We start from the raw sequence: 24702 nt of genomic DNA on the forward strand, positions 1-24702 counted from the left end.
CAGGAGGCAGGTCACGGATCACCAGGCAACTCTATAGGGGACGGGACCCGGACGAGCTCCCATCAAGCGGCAGCGATACCCCAAGATTTGGTTTACCCGGTTGTCAGCGGCTGCTTATTGACTGAGTGAGTACCTGAGTGACCCCTGCATCCCACCGAGTCTCGGGGCCTGTCCCTACCCATGGAGGGCAACGTCACCTAGCTGCCCCACTCCATCACCTCGGGTACTCCCAACGGCAGCGGCGGTACTTCTACTTACCGTACACCATGGGTGGCATCATAAACTGTACCAAATCCCCTGTAAATACACCCTTTCCATTTGAGTGTGGCCCCTAGCCCCCAGGTCCGGAGACCCTCGAGCCACGAATAATCACCCCCGGATTCGAGCGGTTCGACCGCTGCAGGGGCGGCACAAATGCGTCTATCTATGCCTGCTGTGTCCAAATGAAACACCTTCCTCTGGTGCACGCCGGCCACAGGATGTTCTGTGTCCTTTCATAGGCCTGAGTTCGGCGAGGCCAGAACAGGTAGAGACAGTTTTAGGCCTGTTTCACACAGTGATTCTGGTACCAGAATCACGGACATACGCACACCCATTATAATCAATGGGTCTGCGCACGCATCAGTGATTTTTCACTGACCGTGTCTCCATGCAGCGTACACGCGTGTCTGTGATTGCCGCATGGAAACATGTCCATTTTTTTCTGGCATCATTGATGTCCGACGGACCACACTATGGTGTGATCCATGAAACACATACCAGAAAAACACGGACATTGAAAATAAAAAGTATTTTTAACTCACCTTCTCCAGCGACACTGTCTCCGGCCTTTGCATGCTGTTGCTTCAGAGTCGGCTAATTACTGTCATGCATATTCATTTATGCAGCCACAGCCGGCCCAGAAGTAGCTGCAGTGGGGGCGAAAACACAGCAGAGCTGAAGAGTTCAGCACCACGGACAGCAGGAGTGGGGACAGGTGAGTTTATTGCCATGTGCAATCACGGATGACGGATCACATCTCACAGATTGCACATGGACAAACCACGTGTGTCATGAATCACGGCACACGGAGGGACATATCCATTTTTAACACGTCAGTGAAAAACGTCTGTGTTTTTCACTGACGTGTGAAACAGGCCTTAGATTGGATGACTGATAGTACCTCCAGTTCCCTTACATTGTCTTCTCCATCACTTTGAGACATCTTAAGGCATTTTGTCAAAACAGTACATTCATGTATTCCTTCTATTGGAAAAGGAGAGAATCTCCTCCCTTCTCACTCTGGATTGCCTGAGTGAATGATATTATGTATATGTAGAATCTTAGGTTTTGGAGAACTTGGTTTTAGATATAGCAACATGTGATATTAAAACTTAACCTTTAATTGGGTTATTTAAAATAGATATACAAACTGTGATCCAAACACCATTAAAACCTGGAAATGATGGAACCAAAATGTGCTGTGTGTATCTATGGCACCATCATTTACAGAAAAGGGGGGGGAACGAGTAACGTTCACCCAAATGAACAGCACCGGAGACGTGCTGAGTTTTACAACACACAAATAGCTGATGTGGTATCACTGATTAGACGGATGCTGTGTAAGTGCAGCCTTCAAGGATGAGTGTATATACAGGAAGTAGCATGCCACTCGACAGACAGAATATTGTCACTCAGCGTCATCAACACCAGACCAAAAAGTAATGTGAATGTCCCACTATAGAGCTAAACTAGTGTGATATGCTCCAACAGGGGACAACCAATACTCATGCACCATGACAAACAATGTCCAAGAAATGGAGACCTCATAATACATATACCCTGCTCAATACCGACAGCGGCAGGGGGTCAGGGACAATAGGATGTCATATACAGTGTAATATTAGGACCACTTAAAGTGGAACCATCTCACCCAGTCCTTTTGTCGGTGAGGTGTCGTCCTTCTCCAGTGCTGCTTGATCCAAATACCGGCACGGGGGGAGCAGTGGCTTGGTCACTGGCCCTATCTAGGATACCACTGACCCTTAGATAATCCACAATAACTCCCGCCCTTACAAGGGCAGTCCACAGCTGGCCCTGTTGTGGCTGACCCTAATAACCATCAAGCAGGTGACTCCCGACGCGTTTCACAACAACTGCTCATCAGGTAAATGATGCGGCGGCAATAATGAAAACCTGGATGATATGTAACAACTCAACCCCACATCGTGAGGGCGATATGATGATCGCTAACCAAAATAAGATGCAGTAAGATGCAATCCGTTAGGTATAAAGAGACATAGCTCTTACCAGAAAGGACACACGTTTATTTCCCTCTCATTTAGTAATCCAGTTGAAGGACGCTGTACTTCCTGGTAGTCCGATCACGTGAGTAGTCACGTGATCGGAAATGTGAGGACCAATAGAGATCGGTCGCGTCATGCAGAGCCCGACCGCTCGTCATCAATATGCGGCGGCCTGTGGAACGCAGGACTTCCTGGTTCGCCGGTCACATGATCAGTCACGCGGCCGGTGACGTCACCAACAGAGGAAGGGGGCGTCTACAGGATATCGGTCTCCCGGCCCACTTCGTGACGCACAAGGTGCTCATCACGTGATAGCGGCCGGACAGATAAAGCACGAAACTACATGTTTGATAGTGCATATTTGGTCGCAAAATAGGGCGCGTATTGTTAGCACTGTAGCCCGCATTAAATGGTTGGGAAAAACCCGTGTGGATACACATTACGGGATACTCAGACGGATTGCAATGCTCCTATATCATAAGGGAAAAATGAAATGCATGATCGCACCTCAGTCCCCTTGATGAAAAAGGGGGGGGGGTTTTGGGGGAGTTTGGTTACATTTTCGTTGTACTCATCCTGTCCGTTCAACCTATAAACATACAGGTAACCCATATGGCATATACTCATGATGATGCGTCCGAAAGGATATAAAGATACACGTGATAGAAAAGTTAGACTCAGAAATCCAATCACATAAGCAATCCCATCCAGTGACATCAAACCAGTACAATAATGCCAAATTCGTATGGGTAACCAAAATGAGGTCTGAGAAAGGGGAGGATGGAGAACGGGGGAGGGGGACAAGGGGATCACTGTACTCATGTTAGTGAGATAAAAGTGATATATAAAGAGATTGTGTAGACAATCATGTGTATATTAAATCCCAACAGGATATCAAGATCACGTGTGATCTGATAAGGGAATTCAGTTGATATTAGCTAGAGATACAAACAGGGGAACAACAGAGAAACGGGGACAGATGAGGGAGAAATTTAGATGAAGCATCCGTAATTGAGCTGTTCGTTCAAGCCAGCCGGGGAGACCGTATTGAGCCGGAAGATCCACCTTGCCTCTTTTTGCAGGATCAACCGGTCCCAATCTCCCCCTCTGATTGGCTTTTCAACTTTCTCAATGCCGATAAATTTTATGGCATCCTTTTTACCCCCATGAGAGACATTGACATGACGTGCAAGGGAAGTATCCCTGTCATGTTCAATGTCTCCCATGTGGTCTCCAATGCGTCTACGGAACTCTCTCCTTGTCTTACCGACATACTCAAGTCCGCATATGCACGTTGCCTTATATATGATGCCCTTAGTCCGGCAATTTATGAAATCCCGGATGTTGAAAGATTCCCGTGTCACATTTGATACAAAGGTCTTGCCAGGTGAGATAGAAGAGCATGATACACAATCGCCACATCTGTGGCACCCTTTCAAATTAGACTTTTGCCACGTTTCTTGCTTGGGTGCCATAAAATGACTATGGACCAATCTATCCCCTAAAGATCTCCCCCTTCGATAGGTGACCTGAGGATGGGGACCTACTGATGTTTCCAGGTCACTGTCCATTGTCAAGATTGCCCAATGTTTTTCAAAGATGTTCCTGACAAGATTGGCACCGTTAGAAAACGTGGTAATGAATCGAGTGATTGGCTCACCTACCTCCTTCTTAGAGGTTTTTAGTAAGTCGGATCTATTTTTGGACCTTGCCTCTTTGAAAGCCTGACTCAGCACTTTTTGGGGGTAACCTCGATCGAGAAAACGCATCCTGAGGTCATTCGCCTGCGTCATAAACGAAGTGTCCTCAGAGCAGTTTCGACGAATCCTGTAATATTGCCCCTTGGGGATACCTCTCCTGAGGGGGGCCGGATGGTTACTATCCCACCTCAGGAGGGAATTGGTGGCGGTCGGCTTCCTGTAGGTGGACGTGCTTAAGGAACCATCCTCTGTTTTCCTGATGCGGACATCCAAGAATGGCAACGAAACAGGGTCCGCCTCAAACGTAAAGCGGAGACCTATCTCGTTGTCATTCAGTTGGTTTATGAATATCACCAGATTGTCTCGGGTACCGCGCCATATGATGAATATATCATCGATATAGCGCGCCCAAAGATCGATCCGGTCAGATGTTAGTCCTCCATCACCCTCCTCGGAGAAGACAATAGTCTCCTCCCACCAGCCCAGGAGCAAATTAGCGTACGAGGGAGCACAAGGGCTCCCCATCGCGGTGCCCCTGAGCTGGTGATAGAACCTCCCATTGAAAGTGAAGACGTTATTCCTCAAACAAAATTCTAGTGCTTGCAGCACGAATTTGTTGTGAAGATGGTATTGGCAGCCTCTCATAGAGAGGTAATGTCCTACTGCCCTAAGCCCCATATGATGGGGAATAGAGGAATAGAGTGCCTCAACATCGATGCTGACCAACATTCTGTCCTCACCCACAGAAATACCGTCTAGTTTCAAGAGAAGGTCAGTGGTGTCCCTTGTATAGGAAGGGAGGGATTCCACAAAGGGTCTCAAGATCACATCCACGTATGAGCCAAGGTTATGACATATCCCACCGATCCCGGAAACAATGGGCCTACCCTTCAATGGACTAAGTCCCTTATGGACCTTGGGTAGGCCGTAGAAAGTTGCCATGATGGGATGGTCTGGTAGTAAAAACTCATGCTCCTTTTTATCAATCACCTTTTCGGCAAGACCCCTATCCAATAGGTTTTTCAAATCGGACAACAGGGAAGCAGTAGGATTATCCTTCAGAATAGCATACCCTTCTCTATCTGAAAGAAGTTCATGGCACATTCCAAGATATTGTGCCGGGTCCAGGACGACCACGTTGCCACCCTTGTCGGAGGGTTTAATGACAACGTGGCGGTCCTGTTCCAAGGCCCGAATGGCCACGACCTCTTCTTTGGTGCAGTTGTAGTGTGTAAAAACATTATGTTCACTCATTTGCTTTAAATCTCTGGATACCAGATTCACGAAGATGTCTATTGTCGACATATCGTTCTGCACCGGTGGCATTTTAGTGCTTTTCTTTCTGAACCCGGAAAAAGGGCCTTGTCCAGAAAGGTTAGGGTTCATATCAGAAAGACTATCCAACAATCTCACGTCAGGTAGCATGTCAGGAGGGATACCTAACTCTTCGCTAAGTTTGTTGTCTTTTGTATTGAAGAATTTTCTCCACTTCAACTTACGTGCGAATAAGTTTAAGTCCTTAATACAGGAAAAGAGGTCAAAGTCTGTTGTAGGGACGAAGGAGAGTCCCCTTTCAAGAACCGCCGTCTCAGTTACACTGAGAGGACGGGACGACAGGTTGATAACTTTAGGGCCTACGCTTGCTCCTGGCTTCTCGCTGCACCCAGTCGATTCCTCAGGGGGTACACACTGTCTAAAAAAGGGGCACTATGCAAAGGTTGAGATCTGCCTCTCCCCCTCTGTCCTCGACCTCTCCCTCTATTCCGATTTCTGCCACGCTGATTAAATCCCCCACCACCTTGTTCACAACCAGATACCTCAGTATCGGTGGAGGAAATATCAAAATGTTGTTGAGGTTGGAGAGTCCTGTTGGTCAAAAAGAGATATGCCTTGTTCTCACGGAAATCTTGGATATCCCGCATATATTGTTTATGCTTGCGGTCCTTTATCAGATATTGGAAATGCTCTATTGTATTCTGTAGATTATTCTCTTTTTTAGTGAAGTCAGCCTCGCCAGAATATTTTTTTACGAGGGAGATCTGTTCCCTCAGGCTATCATTCAGGCCTAATAAACTCTGTCTCTCTTCCTCCAAGAGGAGCTTCATCAACTTAAGGGCACAATCAGTCGCTTCCCTTTCCCACTTTTTGATAAAATCAGGGGCTCTAAACCTATTTCCTGGATTAAGGGTAATTCGTAATCCTCTTGGCACTATTCCCTCTCTAATATAATTTTCTAGACTCTGCACTTCCCACCAGGAGATTATTTGGTCCTTATAAATTTTGGTCAGATCTTTGAAAGCACCATTAAGGGTGGGTGTGTATTTCTTTGGGATAGTACCTTTATCCGAAAAAACCCCCTTAGCGTCCTCGAGCCATTGATCTGTGTTGAACTCTCCAGAAAGAAAACTAGCCATATCAAAGTTGTTCAAAGTATGAATATAGCACCAATTCAGAACCAGTAGGTATTTGAAAAGAATTCCAACATGTACAATTAGTATAGATATAGCAACATGTGATATTAAAACTTAACCTTTAATTGGGTTATTTAAAATAGATATACAAACTGTGATCCAAACACCATTAAAACCTGGAAATGATGGAACCAAAATGTGCTGTGTGTATCTATGGCACCATCATTTACAGAAAAGGGGGGGGAACGAGTAACGTTCACCCAAATGAACAGCACCGGAGACGTGCTGAGTTTTACAACACACAAATAGCTGATGTGGTATCACTGATTAGACGGATGCTGTGTAAGTGCAGCCTTCAAGGATGAGTGTATATACAGGAAGTAGCATGCCACTCGACAGACAGAATATTGTCACTCAGCGTCATCAACACCAGACCAAAAAGTAATGTGAATGTCCCACTATAGAGCTAAACTAGTGTGATATGCTCCAACAGGGGACAACCAATACTCATGCACCATGACAAACAATGTCCAAGAAATGGAGACCTCATAATACATATACCCTGCTCAATACCGACAGCGGCAGGGGGTCAGGGACAATAGGATGTCATATACAGTGTAATATTAGGACCACTTAAAGTGGAACCATCTCACCCAGTCCTTTTGTCGGTGAGGTGTCGTCCTTCTCCAGTGCTGCTTGATCCAAATACCGGCACGGGGGGAGCAGTGGCTTGGTCACTGGCCCTATCTAGGATACCACTGACCCTTAGATAATCCACAATAACTCCCGCCCTTACAAGGGCAGTCCACAGCTGGCCCTGTTGTGGCTGACCCTAATAACCATCAAGCAGGTGACTCCCGACGCGTTTCACAACAACTGCTCATCAGGGGAGGCTTGGAACACCTGAAAATCGTGGTTTTGGCTCAAACTTATCATATCGCCCTCACGATGTGGGGTTGAGTTGTTACATATCATCCAGGTTTTCATTATTGCCGCCGCATCATTTACATAATCATGCTGGGCGGTTCCTTCAATTTGGGGAAGGGAGGTGGGACTAAGGTCCCCTTTAATTACCTCAGTACATCGTACACCTTCAATGATACCAGGCCACACAGGTTTGAGCTCCAAGTTTGAGCCAAAACCACGATTTTCAGGTGTTCCAAGCCTCCCCTGATGAGCAGTTGTTGTGAAACGCGTCGGGAGTCACCTGCTTGATGGTTATTAGGGTCAGCCACAACAGGGCCAGCTGTGGACTGCCCTTGTAAGGGCGGGAGTTATTGTGGATTATCTAAGGGTCAGTGGTATCCTAGATAGGGCCAGTGACCAAGCCACTGCTCCCCCCGTGCCGGTATTTGGATCAAGCAGCACTGGAGAAGGACGACACCTCACCGACAAAAGGACTGGGTGAGATGGTTCCACTTTAAGTGGTCCTAATATTACACTGTATATGACATCCTATTGTCCCTGACCCCCTGCCGCTGTCGGTATTGAGCAGGGTATATGTATTATGAGGTCTCCATTTCTTGGACATTGTTTGTCATGGTGCATGAGTATTGGTTGTCCCCTGTTGGAGCATATCACACTAGTTTAGCTCTATAGTGGGACATTCACATTACTTTTTGGTCTGGTGTTGATGACGCTGAGTGACAATATTCTGTCTGTCGAGTGGCATGCTACTTCCTGTATATACACTCATCCTTGAAGGCTGCACTTACACAGCATCCGTCTAATCAGTGATACCACATCAGCTATTTGTGTGTTGTAAAACTCAGCACGTCTCCGGTGCTGTTCATTTGGGTGAACGTTACTCGTTCCCCCCCTTTTCTGTAAATGATGGTGCCATAGATACACACAGCACATTTTGGTTCCATCATTTCCAGGTTTTAATGGTGTTTGGATCACAGTTTGTATATCTATTTTAAATAACCCAATTAAAGGTTAAGTTTTAATATCACATGTTGCTATATCTATACTAATTGTACATGTTGGAATTCTTTTCAAATACCTACTGGTTCTGAATTGGTGCTATATTCAGAACTTGGTTTTACCGGATGGAATCTTAAAACAAAGATAAATAGAAAAACCTTAATATGTAGTTATATGAAGTGTTCAGATGGACTAGGGTACTCATCACCTACTGTCTTCTTATATTCACATGTGTGACATGATAAATAGAGTGGACAGACCGGAGAGATCATAAGTTTTTATCCTTAACCACTAAAAGTAATATGAGAATTTGGTATATGCTGACATGTATGTTTACATATATGACATACTACCGTATGTTGTAGTACAAGCTTGCCCAGGGTCAGTTTACTACAAGCAAAACTAACTATCCTGCAACACATTTAAACATTTATTATTATTACAGTTAAAGAAAAAATATAATAATAATTATGCAATATATACACGACCTGGAGTTTTCTTTCACGGTCTCCTTACATGAGTCATGTTGCAGTAAATACACAGTAACATTTCACGTTGATATTGACAATACATCTCATTTAGAAGAGCACAAATCCTTCAGAAGATATAACTGTGAATATTGGACTAGAATTAATTTTATCAGTAAATATCAGGAAGAGTTTCTCCTAACATACAGCAGAAAACATAGTACATATTCTTTGTAAGACATTACCAGTCATATTATTTAAAAAAAAACAAAACATCCCTACTGATACGGAAGCAGTTAAGGCAACATTAATTCTGTGTAATCTACCTTGGGATCATGGACTCAAGCCTTCGTAGGGCTCTTCTGCTTTTACCATATATAGTAGACTTTCTGGGCAGGTTGGCAGGTCCTCCTGAAACACAGCCTGACAGATTTCAGTTCCAGTGTGTTACTGTTACTATTCAGGTTGGTGATAGCGTTTTTGCTGCCACCATTTAGCACTAAAAATAAGTGGCTAAAGTATATTGGGATACATTTTTATACCTGATTATATCTCTCGTAAAACTGGTCCGGCAGTACTGCGGCTTAATTTAAGTTCATCAGGGACAGGAGAAGGGTGGGGTGGGCACAACCCAATGACAGTAGTGAGATTGTGAGGACTTGTGGGTATGAGGAGATGTTGGTCCTGTATGTGACTATAGTAATATAGGCTTTGTTCACATAATGTCTCTGATTTAGGTTCAGTCTATAACGGTACGGCTCCACTAACGTATAGCTTCCGATGCGAGAGCATTGGAATCGATATGCTAATGACCCTCTACTGTCAGCTAAGGGTCATGTGTCGCGGGCGGAGGGGACGCGCTCGCCACGCTCGGGTCCGGGGCTTCTGCTGCTGCTGCTCAGTGGCTCGAGCGGTGGACCGGACCCGGGGACTCGAGCAGCGCTCCTCACCCGTGAGTGAAAAGGGGTAGTTTGTTTAGGGAGATTGTTCGTGACGCCACCCACGGGACGTGGGCACCAAGGGCACCACCGCTGATGATAACGGGGACCCCGGGAGAGATGGTAGGGGGCAGCTGAGATGTTGTCCCCTTCGTGGGTAGGGGGTTGGTGATCCCGGGGCCCGGTGGTAGTAACGGGGAGGCCGGATGGCTGGGGTGCAGGGTGCAGGGGCAGCGCAGTGCCGGACGGCTCTGGTGTACTCACTCAGATAAACAATGACCGAGTCTCTGGTAAACCAAATGGCTGGATGGACGGGTCCCGCAGCTGGCTGCAGTGTTGTTGTTGTGCTCTCCCCGGACGGCTGATGGTGGCTGTCTTTCCCTGCACCTTTAAGAATGTTCTTGACTCCTGTGGTTGCCCACCGGTAGTCCGCTCCCTGGCATATAGGTGCCGTAGGAGCCCATTTTGCCCCCAGGCGCTGGCCCTTGGATCTCTAGCCTGTGGCGGTGGCTGTATATCCTCTCTGGGTGGACGGTTGCCTTCAATCGGGACTTGGTAGTTGGGAAACCCCTGGGGTTCCTGTCACATTCGGATTTGACTATTGACGGCGGCTCCAAGCCTGGTCGGGGTCCGATGGCCCTGCCTGTGTGCTTAGCTTCACTCCGTTCCCCGGTCCGGTACCGGCGGGCCGTCGCCTGACCCCGGTCCTTACGGCTCAGCGAAGCTCCACTAACTCCTGCAGACGGCCACCACCGTCTGCCAACCTTGCTGTTAGTGTCTGGGCTCCAACCTAGACACCCGAGTGTTCACTCCTCTCTCTTTCACCTCCTGAGCTAAACTGTCACTTTTCCCGCCTCCAGGCCTGTGAACTCCTCAGTGGGTGGGGCCAAATGCCTGGCTCCGCCCCACCTGGTGTGGACATCAGACCCTGGAAGGAGGCAACAAGGGTTTTTGGTTTGACTGGTGTATCTGCCTAGGGTGGGGGTCTGTATGTTGGTATGTATGTGACTACCTGGCTAGTCCAGGGCGTCACATTCCCCCTTGGTAAAATGCAGACCATCCGCGGGCTGCCCGTCCATCATCGGTTTTATTTTTCTCAATTGAAAAAGATAAATAACAATTAAAACATTCAACATATGTATATTCAGGTTTTCCCTTACGGGAGGTGCATTGCTTTAACGTTTCAAATATTGAACAACTTTATTCAAACGGACGGGTTCGTGATCATCCGCTCCCCCACCCAAATAACCTGATCCTTGATGCTGCCCCTAAGAAACGGGCAGCACCCCTTTACCCCAGTCCTGATCCAGTTTACCCGAGCAGGAACGGGTACGGTGTCTCGCACCCGACTGTCACTTCAGGGGACCCCACGTCCAGGGGGACCCCTGACCCCGGAGGATGGCCACCGGTCCTGGTGGTGGCCGGGCCCCAGCCTGCTCTGCTGCGGGCCCTTCCTCCAATCTGCCTCTCCGGAGGCGGCACGGACGGAAACCAGCCCACAAAATTATTTACAGGCCCACTAGTTCGTGGGTGGCCTGCCAGTTCTCGGCCATGTTCATGAGCAGTTTCTCATGTGGGTGGTGAACACATAGGGTCCCTTCGGGGACAACTTGCCGGCAACGGCCGGGATAATCACTGACGACAATCAGGTGAATCTTTGGTTGATTTTGATTCATTCATTCGAAAACAAGATGCTGAGGGTCCCAACGGGGACAACTTGGTTGCAACGAAGGGCCGCTGCCACTATTTGAGGTCATATTCATCCAGGACCTCTTCCAGCTCGCTATCCGGACGGCTTGGTGGAGGAGGAGGCCGGGGCCGCACCTGTACACCGCGGCTCTCCCGTTGTTTGACATCTAGGGCGAACCAGCCCCTCTCTCCGCAGTGTCGAGTGTAGGTTACCAGGTCGCCCGGCAACAGATCGCGACCTGGGTGGCCCGTTGGGAAGTGCGAATTAACGTCGCGGCGGGCCACAAACACCTCGACCTCCAGGCCCGGCTCGTAGATGAAACTGAACCCCCTCCGTGTGTCAAACTGCCGGACTTGGCCCTTGTACACCGGGCCCCGCACCCGAAAGGTGGCATGGCGGAGTGCATCCTTCTCCTTAATCACTCGCGCCATCACTTCGGCCCTCTGCTGCTCCCTGGCAGCAATCTACCGGCCCAACTGGCTTGGTTCCCTGTCCCAATAAGGGGCGTTGGCAGACCCCTGCGCTCAGGTCGGGCCCCGCTGGACCGCACCCACACTGGCCACGACCAGTACTCTCTTGTGGGGGTCCTGCGGTGACGTGGCCTGAACTGCTGCTTTGCAGCGGCGGCCCCACGCAGCCTCAGCCGAGGCATGGGACTCAGGGACAGTTGGCCTCACCAGTTGGGCCTTCGGGCCCGCAGCGGCCAGTTCTTCCATGGCCGGGCGGACTGCCGGGGCCGGAACAGTCTCTGGTGCGGCCACTTCCGGGGCCGACGGCTTCTTGTCATGGACGGCCACTTCCCGCGGGATCTTCCATGGCAGAGGAAGGGATACTGGCCATTTCCGGACAATGCCCCCAGGCCGGTCCTCTAGGGCGGACGGGCTAGATTCTGCTACCGATGTTGGGGGTAGCGGACCGAGCCGAGGGGCAACAGCAACCGGTACGGATGGCAGGGGAGGCAGGAGGGTGAGCGGACGCAGGCCGGGCCCCTCAGCCGCAGTGGCCGGTCCTTCTCGGACACAGGGGCGTGGGTCGCTTACCCGCTCCTCCAACACTGCCTCCACCTCGCGTCTCCGCACGGCCGCCGCCACTTCCTCCATCTCGGCCACCCAGCGCTCCATCAAGAATTGGACCTGGGTTTGGAGGCGACAGCCCATTTGTGTGGTCCGGGCTTCCACCCACGCCGCCGTTCCTGGCGTGGGCTCGGGAATCTCGGCATCACCGGACGGGACGGACATGCTTGCTGGCAGACTTCCAGGAACCGGATATGTTGCAGAGTCCTGGCGTCCCCGCTTTCTATGCCCTCGGCTACATTAGGCAGGCTTTCACCCGCCCCCCCTTGGTTCTTTCTAGCACTTCCGCTTGTTGGGGGCGGGGCTTCGCTTTCGCGCCTGCCCTGCTCGGGGAAGACGCTCGAGCGGGAGATTTTCGCGCCAAAGATGGCGGCGCTCTCAATTTTTCAGCCGGACGCCGCCGGCGGAGACTGCAAGGCGCACTTCTACTGGTAAGTAGATCGGTTCTATCCTGTTCGTGACGCCAAGTTGTGGAGGCTCGCCACGCTCGGGTCCGGGGCTTCTGCTGCTGCTGCTTGGTGGCTCGAGCGGTGGACCGGACCCGGGAACTCAAGCAGCGCTGCTCACCCGTGAGTGAAAAGGGGTAGTTTGTTTAGGGAGATTGTTCGTGACGCCACCCACGGGACGTGGTGATGAGGGCACCACCGCTGCTGATAACGGGGATCCCGGGAGAGATGTTAGGGTGCAGCTGAGATGTTGTCCCCTCCGTGGGTAGGGGGGTTGATGATCCCGGGGCCCGGTGGTGGTAGTAATGGGGAGGCCGGATGGCTGGGGTGCAGGGGCAGCGTGGTGCCGGATGGCTCTGGTGTACTCACTCAGATAAACAATGACAGAGTCTCTGGTTAACCAAATGGCTGGATGGACGGGTCCAGCAGCCGGCTGCAGTGTTGTTGTTGTGCTCTCCCCAGACGGCTGATGGTGGCTGTCTTTCCCTGCACCTTTAAGAATGTTCTTGACTCCTGTGGTTGCCCACCGGTAGTCCGCTCCCCGGCATATAGGTGCCGTAGGAGCCCGTTTTGCCCGCAGGCGCTGGCCCTTGGATCTCTAGCCTGTGGCGGTGGCTCTATATCCTCTCTGGGTAGACGGTTGCCTTCAATCAGGACTTGGTAGTTGGGAAACCCCTGGGGTTCCTGTCACATTCGGATTTGACTATTGACGGCGGCTCCAAGCCTGGTCGGGGTCCGATGGCCCTGCCTGTGTGCTTAGCTTCACTCCGTTCCCCGGTCCGGTACCGGAGGGCCGTCGCCCGACCCCGGTCCTTACGGCTCAGCGGAGCTCCACTAACTCCTGCAGACGGCCACCACCGTCTGCCAACCTTGCTGTTAGTGTCTGGGCTCCAACCCAGGCACCCGAGTGTTCACTCCTCTCTCTTTCACCTCCTGAGCTAAACTCACTTTTCCCGCCTCCAGGCCTGTGAACTCCTCGGTGGGTGGGGCCAACCGCCTGGCTCCGCCCCACCTGGTGTGGACATCAGACCCTGGAGGGAGGCAACAAGGGTTTTTGGTTTGGCTGGTGTATCTGCCTAGGGTGGGGGTGTGTATGTTGGTATGTATGTGACTACCTGGCTAGTCCAGGGCGTCACACATGCGACTGGGATCTTGCGATTGCATCACAGGTGCGGAGAAGAGGGAGGGAACACTTCCTCCCCATCTCCTCCGCTGCCTGTCTCTGCGTATATCGCACTGCACTCGGTTTACATGCGAGTACATTGCAATGTTTCACACACTCCCATAGACTTGTATGGGGGTGCGTCAGCCGAGACTCGTTGCGAAACGCAGCATGCTGCCATTCATTCCGCATACCGCTATGGCATGAAAACTCAATCACAGATGAACACTGCCCCATAGTTTTGCACTAGAGTGAGAGCAATGCAATGTTTTATCGGATTGCACTCGCCCATGCAAAACGCTAGTGGAACTGAACCCAACTCCAGTGCTAAAGGCCCACCAACAGTGCATGTTTTCAGAATTTCCTAGCGTTGCACAGGTGATGGATTTATCACCTGTGCAGGTGATTAATTTAAGGAAATCCTGAAAACATGCACTGCTGGTGGGCCTTTAGGACTGGAGTTGGAAAACACTGGTCTAAGGCATTCAATGGGCAGCACACTTCCAATACGCACACTAATGGCCCTCTTGTAAATAGACTATGGGTGTAGTTGCACACTGACTCTTTAAGAGGGCATTGCCATCTCATACAATAAAATCCAAATAGTATCCCATAAATGTATTGTAGACGCTGGTCCCACCAGTGAGATCTTCATCTATCTCAAGTACATGGCCCAGTGGCATGCTGCTGTCAGTGGAGAGATGGTCAGAATTCTCATAGAAAATGATAAATGGGAATTCTGAACATTAAAAATCCTTTAGCACCTAACTGAATCCCATTGTTGAAATAGATGCAGGGACCAGCACTACCTGTGGCTATACCAAACATGTTCAAGATAGGAACACCCCTTTAACGTATTTCTTCAGGTATATTGCTAATGGAATATTTCTATCTGACTTATAATATCAACCAGTCCTAACCTCTAGAGAGCAGGAGGGTGACTCCTAATACTTGGATTCCCTTCTCCAATTGTGCATCTGAGTGCAGGTTATATAATAACACTATCACATCTAAGTTTTCTTTTGGCTCATTAACTTTTAAGCCCACATTCATACGTTGAGTATTTGGTGAGTTTTTACCTCAGTATTTGTAAGCCAAGACCAGGAGTGAGTAATAAATACAGAAGTGGTGCCCGTGTGTCTATTCTACTTTTTCCCTGGTTGTTCCACTCCTGGTTTTGGCTACAAATACTGAAGTAAAAAAAAACTCACCAAGTACTCAACGTGTGCCCGTGGCCTACCAGAAACACGGGCACTACTTTTGCATTTTTTTAACCACTTATGGTTTTGCCATACAAATACTGAGGTAAAAAACTGAAAAACTCAACGTGTGCACATGGCCTAATAGAAGTACGTTCACCATGTCTGTATTTTATACCCACTCCTGGCTTTGGCTTACAAATACTGAGGTAAAAACCTCACCAAATATTGTCCATGTGGCCTTACTATCCTGAGAATTTTCTACGAGATTACCACCATTTACTGAATGTGAAATTCAATCAGTGTCAAAGCAATGTAAGTTAGCAGTGTCACAGCCATGTATAAAATGGGAAAACATAAAAGTAAACAAAAATAATTTATTGCTTACAAAAGTTTCTCTGTCAACATGCCTAATAAAGTATTCTCAATGTATAGCAGAAGAGTATGCTGGGCAGGTGACAGATATGCATACTTAGCATGTCACTGACTTAGCCCCAGACACTTGCTTGTGCATGCATTACAAAGATATGCAGTATACTATGACATGATTTAATTATAGACCACACATTCTTATGCAATTGGTGATCAGTAAATATGCTCTTATGAGCTATTCAGCAACAACCCGAAAGCGACAGCTCCAACTATAGCACTGAGATGTATTTTCCTCTGATGTCACCATTTGGAAAACACAATTCAGTGGCAACGCCCGCTTGTCTAATTCTTAATTTGTGGCAAGACGCCTCTTAATGAACCAGGCACCTCTGACTCCACCACATCCCATCAACAAGAAGGAACAAAATACCAATATCTCTTGAAATATTTTGATAGAGGTCAGATGGCTAGAAAGCCATAAATATAATGTTAATATTTGTTCTGAGGCCTAAAATTTCAATATTATTTTGCACTTAAAAATGTCTACGACCTTTCTTTACGCTAGTATCTGAAACAAATGAATCTAATTAACATAGTATATACTGACTTTTCAATATTGGGGTTCAATATTGGATTTCTGTGGATCCCAGCATTGGCCCCTTATCAAAAAGCTTAAAAAAAGGGAATGTCCAAACTTACAACCTCTTTAACACAACTACGTGAACAGTACACTGGGATTGTAGTGACTATTGCTATTGGTCCACATATGAGGCATAAATATAATATTGCTATTTGCCATGTATCCTATTGAATGAAATATCATTATGTCTTTAGAAGACGTGGTCTAGAATTAAAGTCATACCTTATGGTAAATGCAAATATTGACAGGGAAGCTATTATCAGAAAATGACCAGTTTAGCCCCGTAGGCTTGTAGCCTGTTTTCACCTTACTGACAGAGCCGAATTTCACAATTCTGACCAATGTCACTTTATGTAGTAATAACTCTGACGCCTAAACTTATTCCAGTTCTTCTAGACTTCTTTGTCGTCACATGTTGTACTTCAAGGGAACCTGTCAAGTGCAATATGCACCCAGAACCACGAGCAGTTCTGGGTGCATATTGCTAATCCCTGCCTAACCATCCCAGTGTCTAGTAGCCTAGATAAAGAGATCTTTAGAAAAAGTATTTCTAAAGATCTTTTATCATATGCTAATGAAGCCAGTGACTAGTCGCAAGGGCGTTACTTCCCCTGGCTAGTTGGCCCCCTTAGAATGTTAGTACGCCCCTGTTGGCGTACTAGCATGCTAATAAATGCGTAGAGTCAGAAGCATGGTCACTCTCACCTCTGCTGCCACCGCTGGTTTTCGGCTCAGTGCGTATCCCCAGAAGTCCCAGACTTCCAGTCATGTATGTGTATTATGAAGCCGGGTGTATGCGTCCCGGCTTCAAACTGGTGTAGTTTGCATGACCAGAATTCTGATCTTGCTCACTGAGCCGAAAACCAGCGGTGGCAGCAGAGGTAAGAGCGACAATGCATCTGACGCTGCGCATTCATTAGCATGTTAGTACGCCCACAGAGGCATGCTAACATGCTAAGGGGGCCGACTAGCCAGGATAAATAATGCCCTTGTGACTAGTCGCTGGCCTCATTAGCATATGATAAAAGATCTTTAGAAATACTTTTTTAAAGATCTCTTTATGTATTCTAGTGTATACAGGGACAGTTAGGCAGGGATTAGAAATATGCACCCAGAACTGCTCATGGTTCTGGGTGCATAGTCCACCTGACAGGTTCCCTTTCATGTTAATGGTACATTTTAGTTGATATGATTTGTATTTATTAATAAAAAAATTAAAAAATTACAAAATGTGCAATTTTGTTTGTAAATTCCGGCTGAAATTGCAGAACCCAAGCTTCAACAGGCCCACTCATCTCTAGTTTCTAGTCACTGTAAACCTACCTGTGTTGATAAGGAGCCTGCTGAAAACTCTTCCTGAAAGGACAGGAAGTTTAAGTCAAAATAAAACTCAGTAGCAACTGTGAAAAGTGCAAGATTACTAATGTTGTTCTTCAATTAGGATCATAATATGGAAAAAAAAGCATTGCCATTTTTTATATACATGTAACAAAAATATGATTTAAACAATGTGCTTTTTGTGATGATAGCTTCCATTTAAGCATGGCCTTAGTTTAAATACCACTAATAGTTACAATACAACCATATTTCCAGGGTCCATGGATATAAATGTTGAATTCCACAGTGATGCCATGACTGCTTCTTCACCTTACATCTGTTTGCACTGACATATAGTTGTTCACTGCACTGTTTTTAATCAACATTTTTCATTAAGCTTCTCATTGTTGAACTATATAAAAATATTATTTTGAAGTGACATGTGCCACATTGGTGTATATTTGTTGCATGAATGAAAACATTGGTTGGGCTGAACAGAATGGAGTGACACTGTCCAATATATACATTTTTTATAATATTATTTTCTCTTTTTAATCCAGTACATACAGCGGGTCCAAGGCTAAACAATGACAAGATATATAAATATGCATACACTACGGAAGTACTAATCGATAAACCAAAAGGATCCTTAGAGGAAAGTGTGGGCTACAAGATTTTATCAGATGTAGAAGTCAACTTGATATGGAGAAACCCAACCAACAAAGATGACCAACTTATCAAGATTGCGGTATGTTTTCTTAAATCAATAGTACAAGTGTCTTAATGATATTGGGATGATGTTCTACACATGAACCACTGCGCTGTTTTAAGTACTTCTTTATACCACCTTCATGAAAACAAGTCCACCAGTAGGTCCTCCATTATGAGATGTACTAGGCAATGGGCCAGTGCTAGAACCTATTGAGATCTCTAAATTTCCTTGGTCAGTTTGGACATTTTGTTATGTAATAAAGAGGGGAAATCAATATCAGATCCATGGGGATTGAACACCAGGCAGTCTTACTGATCTTTTGTTGCCAGCTCCAGCCGAATGTAAATAGTTTATGCAGTGGAACTTAGTGGCCACTACCAGCTACTGAAGGACAATTCCTATGTATTTGAATAGGCCAGTGCCTAAAGAGACCCATACTGCTGTAATCTAGACCGGTGTAACTGATTATTTCCATTATGCAAGTTCAAAACATTTCTTAATAAGTCATTTTGTTTCATTATAGATGAAAAATATTAAAGTAGAAAGTATATACATACGCCCACAAGGTCAGAATATTTTTACTGACACCAATGCTGCAAAACTATTTGGAGATACTAACCTTGCTATTCTTCAGAAACCGATTCTTGTGCAGTGGACTAATGGAAAGGTAAGAAAGCAAATTAATTTTACATATTATATGATGAGACCTTAGAATCCTGCTATGCATGGTATCTTAGATTCTATGCTCACCAGTGTTAAGAGCGTTCTGATGTCATTGGCTATGCTAGTGATGATGCATCATTCCAGTCCAGTCACATGACCACTGTAGCCAATCATAGGCTTCAACGATTAAGATATCAAACTCGGGACATCACCGATCTCTGTCCTATCAGAGACCACTGGAAAGGCCAGTTTTAGATCCAGAGAATTTAGTGGTTGGTTATACATAATTTTATTTTTTTACCTTTCCTTTTGCTTCTGTATTTTTTTAAGGTAGTTAACCCCTTTAAGTACTTGAACTGAACAGCTGAGATTAAAGGGAATTTATCACATTCCTAAATACTATTCACTTGCAACTATGGGGGTAGTCTGATGGACTGTAAAACAGTTGTTGGTTGGCGCAGGGCTTGGGTGACATAACAACCTCACATGAGCCCTCTAGGAATGGTGCCGGCACTGGAGGTGAGCATAAGCTTTATAATGTTAGTGGCTCCAAACATGGGAAATGACAAGTGGTTGTCCTAGTAGTGAAAAATCCTTTTGAACATTTTTCAAAATATCTTTATTTAGCAAAAAGGTACGCTTTATCTACTGCACTCTGTCAGGATTTCAAGGATGGTAATGGCCATAAATCTGTGCAACTCATCTTCTATTTCAAAAGATAGTAGGATGGCTGCATGAAGCACGATGTTCATTCTCCTTCAGCTAAACAAAGGTGTTTATCTTCTCCTTTAGTCCACTTAGGCTATGTGCCCACGCTACAGGATTTACCGCGGATTTACCGCGGATTTTGCCACGGATTTACCGCGGATTTGCCGAAAATCTGCAGCAGCAGCACTTCCAAGCCATTTCAATGGCATTTTGGAAATGCTGTGCCCATGCTGCGGATTTTTCCGCGGCGGATTTGCCGCGGATTTTGATCCGGAAAAATCTGCAGCATGTCAATTGTTTGCTGCAGATTTGGTGCGGATTTTTGGCTTTGAATGGGGGAAAAAAAAAAAAAAAATCCGCATCAAAATCCGCGGCAAATCCGCGGTAAATCCGCGGGTGCGGATTTGCCGCGAAAGTCGCGGATTTTCAGGCAAAAAAATCCGCAGGGACATTCTAGCGTGGGCACATAGCCTTAGTGTTCTATCAGGTTGACTAAACAGAAGAATGTGCATTCACGATGCCTGACAGGAAGCTGCTCTGACCTGGCGTCTGTCTCGAGCGGATAGGGTTTTTTTATACAGTTTGTCTAACTGCATGTCTAATCTAGGATGGGTTGTGATTGATGAAAGTTGCCATCTTTAAAATCCTGGCAGAGGGAACTAGATAAATCATACATTTTTTGCTCAAAAGGGTATTTTGAAAAATGTTCAATATTTGTGTTCAATATGGTGTTGTGCAAAAATATTGCAACTTTTGTTATTTTCATGCCTATTTGAATCAGCTCTGCCAAAATGGGCAGAGCTGGGGAGAAGAGGGGGGCGAAATGAGGCGTGGTCACATTTGCCTTTATGCAGATTTCTGGTGAGGCACACGCCATTTAGAAGATGTGCCAAATCTTTTACATGTCCTGAGCCTTGTACACCAGGTCCCATAGTATTATGCTGCATTTTTTGCAGGCGAAATGAATATGTACACCACCCTCCTATGCTAATAACAGTCTCATTCATAATGTAAATGGAAATTTGATATAATTAATATCATTAAAAAATGTTAAAAAAAGGTCTACTTTAAGTCTTTGAAGACGTTAAACATTAATGTGCAATAAAAATAACTTTCTCCTGTCAGCATGTCCTAATAAAAGTAATAAATAGAATACCTGTATAAAGGTCATACACAACCAATCAAAAAAAGACACATGTTCAAATCAGTGAAGCCTTATCTGAATACTGTGGAAATGTGCCTGGAGACAAAGAAATCTAAAACTACTGCTTTATGGACACATGGACTTGTATAAAGTAGGTTTAATGATTGCTTAAAAAACTTATTACAAAACGTGTCTTATTCATAGGGTAACCTGCTTCCTCTGTCATTTGTAATAATAGAACAATTTTCTTTGTTATTTTTTGCTAGTATTTTATGTTTAAAACGTCTCCTATTGTGTTAAAGAAGTCTATAGATAAAAATGGAATTCAAGTTTTGGAGGTAGAAATATAACTAATGATATAAGACATAAAAATTATTCGTTCAGGTTAGCATCTTGGACAACCCCTTCTCTATCACTATGTTTTCACCAACAAAATAACAACACCTGTATTCACCTCTGGTGTTGCAACTGTCTCTCCCAGGGATCGTGTGACATAACAATGTCATATGATCCCTGAGAGAGCCAGTGCTTACACCACTGGGAAAAGCACTGGAGTACTATTGTTCTTTTGTTGGGGGGGAAACAGAGATTGAGAAGGGTTTGTCCGAGTAATGGACAACCATTTTTTTTATCTAAACTGTATGAATAGTTTCTATATGTTATATATAAAATAGTTATGATTTTACCTGAAAAAAACTTTTATTTCCTTTTTATCTAAAGACATCTTTTACGGAATATTAAAAGTGTCAAAATATAAAATACTAGCATATACCGTAAAATCTACAAAGAACTTATTACAGATGACAAAAGAAGCAAGTTACTCTAAGTAAGGCACATGCATTGGAAAAAATGGTAATCATTATCATGAACCTTTTTAGCAAATTTTACTTTCCCCTTCCAACAAAAAAAATGTATATGACTATAGCTTTCTAAATGATAAGCCAATTGATGGCTTATGACCCCAAAGTGCTACTCTAGCAGTGAGAAATTGCATTTTGAGGTTGAGTCTTCAAGTGCATTGGGGTATTTCAATGTACTTACAGCTCCTCAGCCTCCACTTTATTCCTAAACTAGCAGCACCCTCCCATGGCTGATTGATAGGTCCTTTGCTTTGGTATACTGGCCACTAACCTGCCAATGAACCAGGGTATGGTGCCTTCTAGGTAGATAATACAGAAGATTGAGAAGCTGTAAGAGCTTTGTCACACACCAATGCACTTCCAGACTGAACTTCAATGCAATTTTTCTCTACTGCTGCACTTTTGGGTCATAAAGAGATAGACTGGCTTATCTTTTAAAGGGCTCATATAAATTGTTTGGGGAGGCGGTAAAAGATGCTGACAGGTTCCCTTTAAAGGGAACCAATCACCAGGATTTTCATATATAACCTAAAGCCATTGCTATACTGGCACTATCAGGCTGATTCTATACATACCTGCAGTGGTCAGCTTGGATGTTTAGGTTTTGAAATCCAAGAAAGTGAAATTTGTAAAATGAGCAGCCTCTTGAGTGACAGTTGCAAAGGAACAGATCATATATTCATAGCTATCTCCTCCCTCTGTTAGAATTAGCCTAAACATTATACAAACGACTTACTTTGTCTAGCAGGACCTGTGGTGAGGTCATACCCATGTGACTTGGTATCCTGCTTTGGTGGCTGAGGCCCCGACCCTTCTGGTCATATGGGTATGACCTCACCACAGGTCCTGCTAGACAAAGTGAGTCGTTTGTATAATGGCTGCAGCCATTTCTGTACCAAGTGCAGAAGGTCAAACATTTGGGACTTGGGAGGTTTGTCCCTGTGATAGCCCCAGTGGTGCACCCATTGTGCCTTGACTGCCATGGACACATAGACAAACCAAAATCTGTCTTGAGTTTGTTTTACTCTTTGGCATTGTGAAGGGTCAGGGAAAAACACTTCTTTTGACATTCTCCGGTCAACTATGGTGCGAGAATCTCTGCCCACTCCTTCAGGGCTGTTTCTCCCAGTCCGCCACCCTCTCAAACATAGACAGGAATGCCTTTAAGTCATCCCCTGGTATCATCTGCTGCAACACCCTTCTTACCATTTTCCTCAGCTGAGCATCGTCACCTCGGTTTGGGCGTGGAGCGGTTTCCCTACCACGGACAGCTTCTGTCAGGAGCATCATCTGCTGCTGCTGTCCTTGCTGCCTCTACAAGCTGTTTAACAAGCTCCTCCATTTTATTAGATCATGTTTGCAGCGCTGTAGCTGCTTTTGCCCAAGACAGTGACTTTACACAGCAATTACTTATCCTCCTTGGAATTTATGCTCGCATTCTCCATGTATTGTAGGGATTCACTCACTCTGGTCTGAGGTAGGAAAAGGCAAAACAGGAAGATTTATTATAGTCCATAAATATCCAACAATTTGTGAGAATATCATGCGGCATGAGGGCCATTGTGGGGACATCATACTGCGTGGGGAGTTTTGTGAGGGCATAGAAAACAGTCTTCTGTTAGGCACAGAGGTATAACAAGCAAGACTGTCCATCCAGCAGTATAGGCTCACCCATTTACAAAAGGTCTCCACCCAGGTCTGCACAGGACCTCAAGTCTTCTCATCTTCACTCAGACTCAAGTTCAAGAGGACTTTCCACCTGAACTCCAAGACACCTTCTGAGACAGTTCAGCTGGCTTTTATATGAGCTGCAAAGCCTGGATTGGACATAAGAGAATAACCAGACCCATCCAGCTCTTCCAGTCATTTCTAAAACCTGTACACAAAAATCTGGGTCCATAAAATAAACCTCTCGGCACTCTTAGGGGTACTTTGCACACTGCAACATCGCTAGCCGATGCTAGTGATGCCGAGCACGATAGTACCCGCCCCCGTGGCAGATGCGATATTGTGTGATAGCTGCCGTAGTGAACATTATCGCTATGGCAGCTTCACACAGTCTTACCTGCCCTGCGACGTCGCTCTGGCCGGCGACCCGACTCCTTCCTAAGGGGCCGGGTCGTGCGGTGTCACAGCGACGTCACAAGGCAGGCAGCCAATAGAAGCGGAGGGGCGGAGATGAGCGGGACGTAAACATCCCGTCCACCTCCTTCCTTCCGCATTGCCGGTAGAGGCAGGTAAGGAGAGGTTCCTCGCTCCTGCAGCTTCACACACAGCGATGTGTGCTGCCGCAAGAACGAGGAACAACGTCATATGTCCTATTGGTGCGACATTATGAAAATGTCCGACACTACACAGATCGGCGATTTACGCCGCTTTTGCGATCGTTTATCGGCGCATCTAGGCTTTACACGGTGCGACATCGTTACGGCGCCGGATGTGCGTCCCTTTCGATTTGACCCCGACGATATCGCAGTAGCGATGTCGCAACGTGCAAAGTAACCCTTAGTGCTGGTGCGCTCTCTGTGCAGATTTCACATCAACGACACTATGCACCTCGTTCACATATTTCACATATATACTCCATCCAGGACTGCAACTGCCATCTTGCAGCTTACTTTTTTTGCAAAATTGAGTTGCATTTGTTAGTAGCACCATTTTAGAGTATATACTACATAATGCCCAATTTTTACTAACTCTTTGGGGAAGAAATAGTAAAAAAAAAGAAGAAGCAATTCTACTGTTGTTTTTTGACATTTAAAAGGTTACACTTTTCATTTGCTGCACTGCAAAGTGTTAACTTTATTCTGAGGGTCATGCAATTGTGCAGTTACAAAACTTAATTACGGTAGTTTATTTATTTTTTTATTATTGTTGCATTATAAATTCACTGTTGGGAAGAAAAATATTTTTGTGCCACCACAGAATATATTTATATCAATGGAGCCTTATTGTTTGCTTGACAAGAAGTAGTTTTCATTGGTGCCAT

General features: G+C 46.0%; 1 protein-coding gene across 1 annotated transcript in view; it reads left to right on the plus strand.

Annotated features, from left to right (window-relative positions):
* MTTP (microsomal triglyceride transfer protein) overlaps nt 1-24702 on the plus strand; it is a 138452-nt gene that overhangs the window by 21560 nt on the left and 92190 nt on the right. Inside the window, exons 2-3 of the mRNA XM_075350870.1 lie at nt 18187-18374; nt 18862-19005. Of these exons, the coding sequence (XP_075206985.1) occupies nt 18187-18374; nt 18862-19005 (332 nt within the window). The remainder of the gene's footprint in view (nt 1-18186; nt 18375-18861; nt 19006-24702) is intronic.

The sequence above is a fragment of the Anomaloglossus baeobatrachus genome, chromosome 1 (assembly GCF_048569485.1).
Source record: "Anomaloglossus baeobatrachus isolate aAnoBae1 chromosome 1, aAnoBae1.hap1, whole genome shotgun sequence".
NCBI classification, from domain to species: domain Eukaryota; kingdom Metazoa; phylum Chordata; class Amphibia; order Anura; family Aromobatidae; genus Anomaloglossus; species Anomaloglossus baeobatrachus.